Source organism: Leucopleurus acutus (assembly GCF_964270905.1).
Source record: "Leucopleurus acutus genome assembly, chromosome: 14".
Taxonomy (NCBI): Eukaryota; Metazoa; Chordata; class Mammalia; order Artiodactyla; family Delphinidae; genus Leucopleurus; species Leucopleurus acutus.
The window spans coordinates 32252190-32264927 of NC_139156.1; the positions used below are offsets into that span (position 1 = coordinate 32252190).

Below are 12738 nucleotides of genomic sequence, written 5' to 3' on the forward strand. Positions count from 1 at the left end.
TGCCCCGGTCTGGGAAGATCCCACATGCCGCGGAGCGGCTGGGCCCGTGAGCTGTGGCCGCTGGGCCTGCCCATCCGGAGCCTGTGCTCCTTAGCGGGAGAGGCCGCAGCGGTGAGAGGCCCGCGTACCGCAAAAAAAAACAAAAAACAAAAAAAAAATCTAGGAAGGTAAATTAAATGTGGCTTGTTCAACTAAACATATGAAAAGGGAAAATTATAACAAAGGAAGGAGAGTTTTACAAATTTAATTAAATTAATACGAGATTATAATTTGAAAACTGTGTATCTCAAAGCAAACTTTATTTGTTCAATTATTTTTAACAACAGTGTTTTATGATTCTAATATATTGATTTTTTTTCCAAGAAGGAAACTCACTTAAAAATATTTTTGTTTTAAAAAATAGGCCTTTTCCCAGCTATATATTTTTTCTCCCCAGTCTTGATCATATTTCTTTGATTTGGAAGAAAATACTGTTTTGATGGCATGAAATGCAAAACTGTAAAGATTTTAAAAAAAAAAATCCCAGTACAGAATTTTATAAATTATCAGTGGAAAACAGATTAAGGTCATTAAGTGCACAACACTAATTACTGGCCAGCTACTGGTATTCTGCTTCTTCCCTAGTTCTCCCAAGGAAAACTTAAATTGAGTCTTCAGCAGAATAATCCTCAAATATACTTTTATTTTTTTCTTTTTTTTGCGGTACGCGGGCCTCTCCCTGTTGTGGCCTCTCCCGTTGCGGAGCACAGGCTCCAGACGCACAGGCTCAGTGGCCATGGCTCACGGGCCCAGCTGCTCCGCGGCATGTGGGATCCTCCCGGACTGGGGCACAAACCCCTGTCCCCTGCATCGGCAGGCGGACTCGCAACCACTGCGCCACCAGGGAAGCCCCTCAAATATACTTTATAGGCAAAATGAGAGCTTTTGTTTACATAGTTTTTGGATTTTGCTATTCCTAATTTTATTCTAAAACTCAATTTTACCCCAAAGCATAATTACCGTATTAACTTTGTAATGCACAGTTGTACGCAATTCAGCAAAGCAGTAGTACACCATCAGGTTCTATTCACCCAGAGCTTAGGAAAAACAGGATTGGTCACACCCATTTAAAAACAAATACGCTATTTGCCAATGTGTAGTTTCAATCTAAGTTCTGACAATGAAATATATGGACATATATCTATATATCTCATCTTGATTTTCAAAGTTAAGCAAAGAGAGTTCTTCACAGCTTAGCTTTGCCTGGCTGAAGCTGAAGATTTTGTAACTTCATAGCCAGACCCATGTTGCCAGTGATTTTCAATTTACCTTGAAAGAAGGCCAACTGAGGATTCATTTTACCAGTCATCAAAGCCAGTAAGTCCGAGTCAGCCACTGTAATTGTGCAGTTGCCCTTCTTATCTGAGTTAGGGAGCACCGATCCTTTGCCATTCTTCACGTCCACCACCCAGGTGGCTTCTTTAGCTCCAGGGCCATCCTTCACTTTGAAGGCAAAAATACCACCGATTTTCTTCACAAACTGCTCCCCTTCCTCTTCAAGCTTCTTCTCAATCTCCTTAAAGACAAGATTTGCCTTAAATCCATCAACTGCAGAGCTGGTTGGAGCAGCCTCAATTTGATGAGTTCTAAAAGAACCAGCAGCTTCAGGAAAACCCATCTTGTACAGCGTGATCACTACTGCTCCTCCGATGCCTAAATTATGCTGCAGAGCAACCTCTGCACCAGGAACTTGCCTTTTTCCGGCTTCCTAAATATTACATTATTAACTCAAGAAATTACTGTCCTCGCAGAAAGAAAAAACAGGAATCAAGTATTAATTTCATTTTAAAAATCAAATTCTGTAACTGATGTATATGTATGTATGGTTTGTGTGACTGTACATGTGTTGTGTATTTATTTGCAACTTTGAATGCTATCTTCTTTAATCCTCATACTCCTCCCAAAGGTGGCCACTTTGAAACATTCTAGCAGTTTCTTCTGAAATTTAAATTTCATATTTCTAAATAATTACTAGGGCTTCCCTGGTAGTGCAGTGGTTAAAGAATCTGCCTGCCAATGCAGGGGACACAGGTTCGAGCCCTGGTCCGGGAATATCCCACATGCCGTGGAGCAACTAAGCCCGTGCGCCACAACTACTCAGCCTGCACTCTAGAGCCCGCAAGCCACAACTACTGAGCCCGCATGCCTAGAGCCCATGTTCTGCAACAAGAGAAGCCACCACAATGAGAAGCCCTCGCACCGCAATGAAGAGTAGCCCCCACTCGCCACAACTAGAGAAAGCCTGCACATAGCAATGAAGACTCAATGCAGCCAAAAATAAAAAATAAATAAATTTATTTTAAAAATTACTACTTTTATTTCCTGATTTATCCATTTTTATACAATGTATAATGACTTTCTGATAAGTGAGATGAGGGCTTACATCTCAACCACCACCCCATACAAAATAAGTACCCACAAACAGACACAGACACACACACACACACACACACACACACACACACACAACTTCCCCTCACTCAATTTTCCACAATATATTTATATCACAATTTTTTATTATATCACTATTCATTGTTTATATCATTATGACTAAGACAACTATGATTATGTTGACTCTTTTGTACATTCTTGGTCTTTTAACATGTATTTCAATTCCTAATTTTTAGATGCCAATTTAGAATTATTGCAAATGCTCAGGCAGATGTTTCAAACTCTTAGTAATTAATTTTCTAATTACTGGGAAGCCTCAATTTATCATTTCTCTTTTGTTCTTGGTGTCTCCTCTCCCAACTGCTTTATCCACCTAGTCCATTTTGAAATAGATGTTTTCTAAATCTTGTGCCCAGCACCCTCTCTGAAACCTCCATTTTCCTACATGAGATCTCCTGAATCTTCAGGAATAACTCTCATTTGTAATTAATTTATCATCATTTCAATGGGGTTCTGACCCAGAAAAACATAATTTGCTTAAAGATTTTTTTTTTAATTTTTAAAAAAATTGTTCGTAAAAGTTAAAACTATTGCCCTGAAAGGAAATTCTTACGGCAAACACCATTTTTCTGGACTCAGACTTCTGGAATAATAAAATTGCTTTTTAAGTGTGACATAAGTACAAAAAAAGAAAATTACAGGCCAATATTCCTGATGAACATAGATGCAAAAATTCTCAACACAATGCTAGCAAACTGAATACAAGAGCACATTAGAAGGATCACACACCGGGCTTCCCTGGTGGCGCAGTGGTTAAGAGTCCGCCTGCCAATGCAGGGGACATGGGTTCGAGCCCTGGTCCGGGAAGATCCCACATGCCGCGGAGAAACTAAGCCATATGCCACGACTACTGAGCCTGCGCTCTAGAGCTGGCGAGCCACAGCTGCTGGGCCCGTGAGCCACAACTGCTGAAGCCCACGTGCCTGGAGCCTGTGCTCCGCAGCAAGAGAGGCCGCCGCAGTGAGAGGCCAGTGCACCACAATGAAGAGTAGCCCCTGCTCGCCTCAACTTGAGAGAGCCCGTGCACAGCAGCAAGGACCCAACACAGCCAAAAATAAATAAATAAAATAAATAAATTTTTTTTTTATAAATTTTTTAAAAAATTAAAAAAAAAAGAAGGATCACACACCATGATTAAGCCGGATTTATCCTTGAGATATATGGGTGGTTCAAAATATGCAAAACAATAAATATGATGTACCACATTAATAGAATAAAGGATAAAAATCATACTGTCATCTTAATAGATGGAGAAAAAACATTGGACAAAATTTAACATCCTTTCATGATAAAAACTCCTCCCAACAAATTATGTATAGAAGGAATGTATCTCAACAAAATAATGTATCTCAACGTATATGACAAGCCCAGGGCTAACATACTCAACGGTGAGGGGAGTGACATCAGCATTACAGCAGTGTGAGACACTCCCTTTGTCCCCACCTTCAATCTACAACCAGTTAAACGTCCATAACTCAACAAAGGGAACTCTGCCCAACACATGAGGATGCCAGAGAAGTCCACACGTCTCTACATTTAAAGGTGGGTGGACTGGAACACATAGAGGAGGCAGAATGGAGAGAACAGGTGAGGCAATGCCTGAGATCCTGGCACCCAGTCATGGCATCTAAGCCCACAGCCCCAGAGAATCCAGGAGTAGCGGGGGGGGCATTGCACACAATTCTGACCTCCCAGTCACAACAGCACCCACAGCCACAGGGAACTGAGAAGTGGCAGCAGGACCTGTGACTCTGTCCCTTCAGCTGTGGAAGCACCTGCAACTCTGGACCCCCACCCTCCCGCCCACAGCAGCAGCACCCATGAACCTGAAAGCCCCTAATGCAGCAGAGGTGACCATAGCTCCAACTGCCCTCCAACTCCCACCCTCCCCCCTCGGCAGTAAAGCCCACAGCCCAGACGACCCTGGACAAGGTGCCTGCCGTTCTGGTGCCCCAGGCGGCAATGCCAGCAATAGCAGTGACACCAGCAACAGCAAGGCACCCGTGACAATGAGGCATCAGTAGTGACAATGAGGGCACCGAACAACACCTCTGGCAAAGGCAGTGGGGTGGAAAGTGCCAATTTTAAAATATAGCCAGAGGCAGCTGAAGTAAGAGAAACCAAAAACCTGTGCTATAGTGTCATCTACTGAAAACAAACAAACAAAAAGGCCTCCAATTACAAACCTGTTGAATTGTTAGAAACAAGGTTAAAAGAAAGATAAAACACCTTTACCTAATGAAGAAAGGTGTTTGCTACTTCAAATGCACCAGTAGAAGAACAACTCATCAAGCACCATCGTAACAATGGCATAAAAATTCTCCAGAAGCCAAACTGAAAATTACAGAATATTGAGATCTAATTGATAGACAATTCAAGACAGCTGTCGTGAAGACACTCAAACTCAACATGATACAGCAAAACTCAGACAGGCAGTTCAATGAGCTAAGGAATGAAATTAATGAATAGAAAGAATACCTTACCAAAGAGACTGAAACATTAAAAAAAAAAATCTGGAGCTGAAGCATGCAATAAATGAGATGAACAACACATTATAAAGCAGGCGTCCCCAACCCCTGGGCCACCTGTTAGGAATCGGGCCGCACAACAGGAAGTGAGTGGTGGGCCAGTGAGCGAAGCTTCATCTGCCGATCCCCATCGCTCCCCATCGCTCACATGACTGCCTGAACCATCACCCACTGCCCCCGTTTGTGGAAAAACTGTCTTCCACGAAACCCGTTCCTGATGCCAAAAAGGTTGGGGACCGCTGTTATAAAACATTGGAAATAGGGCACCCCATGGAAGAGAGAATTAGGGAGCCTGAAGATAGAAATCTAGACATGATTCTGGTTGAAGAGGAGAGAGAAATAAGGTGTTAAAAAAAATTGAAGAAATTCTAAAAGAACTATTGGAATCCATTAGGAAGGACAACATAAGGATAATGGGTATCCCACAAGGAGAAGAGAGGGAGAAGGGAACAGAGAGTTCATTTAAAGAAATAATAACTGAGAACTTCCTAAACCTGGGAAAGGAACTGGATATATAAGTGCATGAAGCTAAGAGAACACTTAATTACCTCAATGCAAAAAAACCTTCTCCAAGACACATTATATTAAAACTGCCAAAAGTCAATGACAAAGAAATCCCCATATGCTGTTGGTGGAAATGTAAACTGGTTCAGCCACTATGGAAAAGAGTATGGAGATTTCTAATGAAATTAAGAATAGAACTACTATAGGATCCAGCTGTTTCATTTCTGGGTATTTATACAAAAAATATGAAAACACTAATTTAAAAAGATATATGCACACCTATGTTCACTGCAGCATTAAAATAGCAAAGATATGGAAACAACCTATGTGGCCATAAACAGATGACTGGATAAAGATGATGTGGTATATATACAATGCAATACTACTTAGTGAAAGAGAGAGAGATAGAGAGAGAGAAAGAAAGACAGGAAGGAAGGAAGGAAGGAGGGAGGGAGGGAGGGAGAAAGGAAGGAAAGAAAGAAATCTTGTCATTTGCAACATGGGTAGACCTTGAGGGTATTATGCTAAGTGAAATGAGCCAGTCAGAGAAAGACAAATACTGTATGGTTCCATTCACATGTGGAGTATACAAACAAACAACCAAAAACAAAAACATAGATACACAGAACGGAGTAGTGGTTACCAGAAGGGAAGCAGAGTGAAGGGAGGGCAAGATGGGTAAAGGGGGTCAACTGTATGGTGAACGGATGGAAACTAAACTTTTGGTGGTGAGCACACTGCAGTGTATACAAAATGTGATGTTGTACACATGGAACATATATAATGTTATAAACCAATCTTACATCAATAAAGCATTTAATTTTAAAATAAATAAATAAGGGAAGAGTGGATGGTTAACCAAAAAAAGGTAAAATGCTATAAGCTATTCTTTTTAAGAGGTAAAATATATTAGCTGTATAATTGTACTTATTTTAAACCATTTATAATTTTTTTTTTTTTTTCTGTATATGGGCCTCTCACTGTTGTGGCCTCTCCCGTTGCAGAGCACAGCCTCTGGACACGCAGGCTCAGCGGCCATGGCTCACGGGCCCAGCCGCTCCGCAGCATGTGGGATCTTCCCAGACCGGGGCATGAACCCGTGTCCCCTGCATCGGCAGGCGGACTCTCAACCACTGTGCCACCAGGGAAGCCCCCATTTATAATTTTTAATGAATATTGGAGACCAAATGAAATGTATAGCATGATGTTTTTAATCCAGTGTGAGTGGGAAACAAATAGTACATGAAATTATGACCCCACCATTTTGTTCCTGCTCTTTTGAGCCAGAACCTTTTAACTCTCAGTTTATTAAAGAATATTTTAACCCATTTATACCAACATTGATGGATTTTTATCAAAAGGTGTTTTCTGATATTATTCCAATTAAGCAAATATAATTCTTTGATTAATATTACTATAAGCTATTCTTCTAAGATCAGGAACCAGACAAGGATGCCTACTCTCCCCACTTTTATTTAACATAGTACTAGAAGTCCTAGCCAAAGCAATTAGACCAGAAAAATAAAGGCATCGATTTTGTAAAGGAAGAAGTTAAATTGTCTCTATTTACAATGATAGGATCTTATATGTAGAAAATCCTAAAGACTACACCAAAAACTGTTAGAACTAATAAACAAATTCAGTAAAATAGCAAGATACAACTCAGTGTATAGAAATCAGTTATGTTTCTATATACTAACAATGAACTATCTGAGAGAGAAATGATAAAAATAATCCACTTAGGGCTTCCCTGGTGGCGCAGTGGTTGAGAGTCCGCCTGCCGATGCAGGGGACACGGGTTCGTGCCCCGGTCTGGGAGGATCCCATATGCCGCGGAGCGGCTGGGCCCGTGAGCCATGGCCACTGGGCCTGCACGTCCGGAGCCTGTGCTCCGCAACGGGAGAGGCCACAACAGTGAGAGGCCCGCATACCGCAAAAAAAAAAAAAAAATCCACTTATAAAACCATCAAAAAGAACAGAACACTTAGTAATAAATTTGACCAAAGAGGTGAAAGATCTGTACATCAGAAACTATAAAACACTGATTAAAAAGAATGGAAGAAACACAAATAAAAAGATATCCTGCAGTCATGGATTAGAAGAATAAATATTCTCTAAATGTCCACATTACCTAAAGCAATCTACTGATTCAATGTAATCCTTATCAAAATTCTAATGACATTTTCACAGAAATAGAAAAAGGAATCTTAAAATTCATATGGAACCACAAAAAAACCTTGAACAAACCAATCTTGAGAAAGAAAAACACAGCTGGAGGCACCACACTTTCTGATTTTAAACTATATTACAAAGATACAGTAATAAAAACAGTAGAATACTGGCATAAAAACAGACACATAGATCAATGGAACATCATGAATACAGCAGAAATACAGATGGTCCCCAAATTATGACAGTACTATTTACAGTTTTCTCCACTTTACAATGGTAGAAAAGCCATATGCATTGAGTAGAAACTGTACTTGGAATTTTGAATTTTTGTCCTTTCTTAGACTAGCAATACGCAGTATGATACTCTCTCATAATGCTGGGCGGCAGCAGCAAGCCACAGCTCCCAGTCAGCCATGCAATCATGAGGATAAACAACCAATACATTTACAACCACATTCTGTACCCATACAACTATTCTGTTTCTCACTTTCAGTACAGTATTCAATAAATTACATGAGATATTCAATGTTTATAATAAAATAAACTTTGTAGCAGGTGATTTTGCCCAACTATAGACTAATGTATGTGCTCTAAGCATGTTTAAGGTAGGCTAAACTAAACTATGCTATTTAGTAGGTTAGATGTAGTAAGCACATTTTTGACATATAACATTTTCAACTTAAAATGGGTTCACTGGGATGTAACCCCATTGTAAGTTGAGAAAGATCTGTAAATCCATGTATCTACAGTCACTCTCTTTGACAAGGGTGCCAAGAATACACAGTGGGAAAATGATAGTCTCTTCAATAAATGGTGCTGGGAAAACTGGATTTATTCAATAAATGGTGCTGGGAAAACTGGATACATACAAAAGAATATAATTTGATCCTTATCTTACACCATTCATAAAAATTAATTCAAAATGGATTAAAGACTTAAATGTAAGACCTCAAATCATAAAGCTCCTAGTAAAAAACATAGGGGCAAAGTTCCTTGACATGGTCTTGGCAATAATTTTTGATACGACACCAAACACACAGGCAATAAAAGCAAAAATAAACAAGTAAGACTACATCAGTATAAAAAAGCTTCTACACAGGAAAAGGAACAATCAACAAAATGAAAAGGCAACCTACAGAATGGGAGAAAATATTTGTGAAATATATCTGACAAGGTGTTAATATCCAAATTATATAAGGAACTCAACTCAATAGCTAATAATAATAACAGTAATAATAACCCAATTAAAATGGGTAAAAGACCTGAATAAACATTTTTCCAAAGAAGATGTACAAATGGCCAACAGGTATACGAAAAGGTACTCGACATCAGGGAAATGAGATATCACCATACACCTGTTAGTATGGCTATTACCAAAAAGACAAGAGATAACAAGTATTAGTGAGGATGTGGAAAAAAGGAAACCCTTATACACTGTTGATGGAAATGTAAACTGGTACAGCCATCATGGAAAACAGCATAAAAGTTCCTCAAAAAATCAAAAACAGAACTACCATGTGATCCAACAATTTCACTTCTGGGTATATATCCAAAGGAAATGAAATCAGTATCTCAAAGAGATATCTGCATTCCCATGTTCACTGCAACATTATTCACAATAGCCAAGATATGGAAACAACCTAAGTGTCTATCAATGGATAAATAAAGAAAAGATGATGTATACAACAGAATATTATTCAGCCAATAAAGGTGAAAATCCTGCCATTTGCAACAACGTGAATGAACCTGGAGGATATTATGCTAAGAAAAAGTAAGCCAGACACAAAAAGACAAATACTGCATGATCTAACTTACATGTGAAATATAAAAAAGTCAAACTCATAGAAACAAAGAGTGGAGGGATGGGTGTCAGAGGCTGGGGTGGGGGAAATGGGGAGATGTTGGTCAAAGGGTACAAACTTTCAGTTATAATATGAACAAGTTCTGGGGATCTAAAGTATCAATACAACATGGTGACCATAGTTAACAATGCTGTATTGTATACCTGAACTTTGCTAAGAGTAGTTAATTAGTTTGATTGTGGAAATCATTTTGCAATTTGATTTTGCAATATGAAATCATGTTGTACACCTTAAACATATAAATTTATATTTGTTAATTATATCTCAATAAAATGGGAAAAATTAAAGTTGTTCAAAAGGGAAAAAATTCCTTTAGGCACTTCTTTTGTCTAAATAGCATAGATCTTTTTCTAAATCTAACCTTGTAAAGAACTTCCCAGACTGTGGAAATTTTCTCAGCCTTTCTTACCAAATTTCTAGAATTTATGCTATACTTCAACAAATATAGTTCCCATCTCCCCTACCCTAGCATTAGAATGCTGCATATTCAGAATAAGGAAAGATTTCTGCAAAAACATACCTACCATTCAAAGTGGACTCTTCTTAAGAAAACTAATATTCAATCCTAGGCCAATTTATGCTGGCTGTGCCTGCTGCAAATCCCTTCCCATGAAGTCCAGACACTTATCCAGAATTGTTTATTGATGAAATCCATAGCTTTACTGCCTTTGCTACTGCTCACACTGTCTTCACTTTTCTCAGTCCTTCTCCCCTATTGCACAAATTTGTCTCACTTTTAACCTTTTTAAAATATTTTAATTTTAAACTTATAGCTGGTGGCACAGAAATTTCAAAAATAAAGCTTCTCTAAGAGAAATAAGATGGAGGACCCAATATCTTCTCTGAAATTCACTCTGCCCACCATCTTGCTCATACCTGTGACCTCTCGGCACTTTAGCAGGAGGAGAAGCCCATATCTCAGTGTGGTGTTCGTTTTCTCTGTCCCCGCTCCAAACAAATCAGTTACAGTGGCTATCAAGTTTTCAAAAGTAAACTCCATCTGTTGATTGTGCTTTTCCTAGGAATTATTTGATGTAATTATCTGATAGTTTGCCAGCATATATAATTACAGTCAATCTAAAATAACACACATTGTTATAAAGCTAAGCAAACTTAGACACTGGAGTGCAGTATTAAAACAACAACTGTACGGTATGGCAAAGTGTGTGGATTGGGCTGACACAATCTTCATTACCTACTCCTTTTCCCTTGCTTGCCTAAAAATTTCATTCCAAGCCTCTTTTGCAGCTGCATTGGCCAAGCAACACACTTCTTACCAATGGCCTACTGATGCCAGTGTCTCCCTTTCTTTCTTCATACTCAAAACACAGATATGAAGGTGAAGGTGGTGTAGACGTCATCTTGGAACATGAGTATCTGAGCATGAAGATGAAGCCTATATACTTAAGAATGCTGAAGAAAAATGGAAGGCACTTGAGTCCATGATACTTCAAGGCTAGCTCTGGACTGCCCAACATGAGACTCTCTCTATGTGAGATAAATAAGCCCACTGTTTCTTTAAGCCTTTGTTTATTTTTTTTCTTATTGGTAGGCAAACACAATCTTAATTGATAGAAATGAGCAAATTAGAGCTATATTTTGAAAACCATTATAAGCCAGAATCAAGAGTTTGCAATTCTCTTCTCCCACTGAAGAATGTATGTGGATTCTGTGTTGCCTAAAGACCCATTATGAAGTTGAAAATGTGCAAAAACTAACATGGCAGCACATCCTAGAATAGATTATAGAGAAAGAGAATGGATTCACAAAGACAAAACGGGGCTGGCCACTACTGTATTCCAAGATATGAGGCAATAGGCAACTTGGTCTAGGAAACAAGTGCAGATGCTAAGGGTCAGGAAGTGACTGAATAACGCTCTCACAAGTCAGAAGTTGGGAGAGTAAAAGCCCTTCACAGGGACAACTAAGGTTGGTTTAGATGAGGGATATATGTGATTCAAAATTGAAAATAACAATGGGACAATCTGAAATAATGACTACAGAGGTCATTAACAAACCAAAAAATAATTTCTTCCTATCCAGTCCTCTAGACCAGCACTAATTTAATAAGGCTCTTATAATCCCCAAATGACCTGTGGCATGCCCAATATTATGTAATCCAACACCATTAAGATAGACAACCCTATCGACAGTTGTACTTGGTAGATAAAAATAGTCATCCTCATTGGTAACATCAACTTCACACAGTTTTCTAACCTTTTCAACTCAAAATTACTCTGAGGCCAAGAAGGAGAGCAGAGTTCTTATAAACCATTATTACTATTTCCATCTGTTCAAGTGAATTTGAAGCATCAGTGGTTATGTACACATAGCCTATCAAAAATAAGTTAGCCTGTACAAAACCTTGCTGAAAGAAATTAAAGAAAAACTAAATACATGGAAATACATCCCATGTTCATCTATTGAAAGACTTAGTATTCTTAAGATGGCATTACTCCCGAACTGACCTACAGATTCAACATGATCCATATCAAAATCACTGTTAGCTTTTTGCAGAAATTGATGAGATTGTCCTAAAATTCATGTGGAAATTTAAGTGACCAAGAATAGATAGAACAATCTTGGAAAGAAGAACAAAATTGGAAGACTCACACTTCCCATATTAAAAATTACAATAAAGCTATGGTAATCAAGATTGTGTGGAACTGGCAAAGAGCAAGATATATAGACAAGTGGAATAGAATTGAGAGTCCAAAAGTAAACCCTTCACATCTATAACTAATTTTCAACAAAGTTGCCAAGATCATTCTATCTGAAAAGAATAGTCTTTTCAACAAATGGTGCTGGGACAACTGGACACCCACATGCAAAAAAATGAAGTTGGACCCATACCTCACACTATTATCAAAAATTGATTTAAAATGGATCATAGACCTAAATATAAGAGCTAAAACTATAAAACTATTAGAAGAAAACTTGGAGGGAATCATTGTGACCTTGGATTAGATAACAGTTTCTTAGATATGACACCAAAAGCACAGGCAACCAACGAAAAAGATTAATAAATTGGATTTCATGAAATCGAAAACTTCTGAATTTCAAAACACACTATCAAGAAAGTAAAAGGACAGGGACTCCCTGGTGGTCCAGTGGTTAAGACTCCACACTTCCTATGCAGGGGGCGCGGGTTCAATCCCCTGGTCAAGGAACTAATATCCTAC

The 12738-nt window shown here is 38.8% G+C and overlaps 2 protein-coding genes across 3 annotated transcripts in view; both read right to left on the reverse strand.

Moving 5' to 3' along the window:
• The window catches only part of CYP2C18 (cytochrome P450 family 2 subfamily C member 18), a gene marked incomplete at both ends in the record, with an annotated part of 62124 nt that overhangs the window by 15067 nt on the left and 34319 nt on the right, over positions 1-12738 (reverse strand). The window contains 1 exon segment of the mRNA XM_082854420.1: positions 10433-10574. Within this exon segment, the coding sequence (XP_082710546.1) occupies positions 10433-10574 (142 nt within the window).
• LOC309971246 (sterol carrier protein 2-like) lies at positions 1035-1742 on the reverse strand. Of its 2 annotated transcripts, XM_082854136.1 has the most exons (2): positions 1532-1742; positions 1238-1401 (listed from the first exon to the last, which is right to left on the reverse strand). In XM_082854136.1, the coding sequence occupies exons 1-2, from the start codon at positions 1655-1657 to the stop codon at positions 1348-1350; spliced, it is 180 nt and encodes a 59-aa protein (XP_082710262.1). In that variant the 5' UTR covers positions 1658-1742; the 3' UTR covers positions 1238-1347. The 2 variants fall into 2 exon arrangements, with proteins under 2 accessions (XP_082710261.1, XP_082710262.1); XM_082854135.1 differs by having other exon boundaries at positions 1035-1742.

Excerpts from the sequence above, each read along its gene's own strand:
- LOC309971246 (XM_082854135.1), bottom strand. The coding sequence starts at position 1,657 with ATGGGTTTTCCTGAAGCTGCTGGTTCTTTTAGAACTCATCAAATTGAG.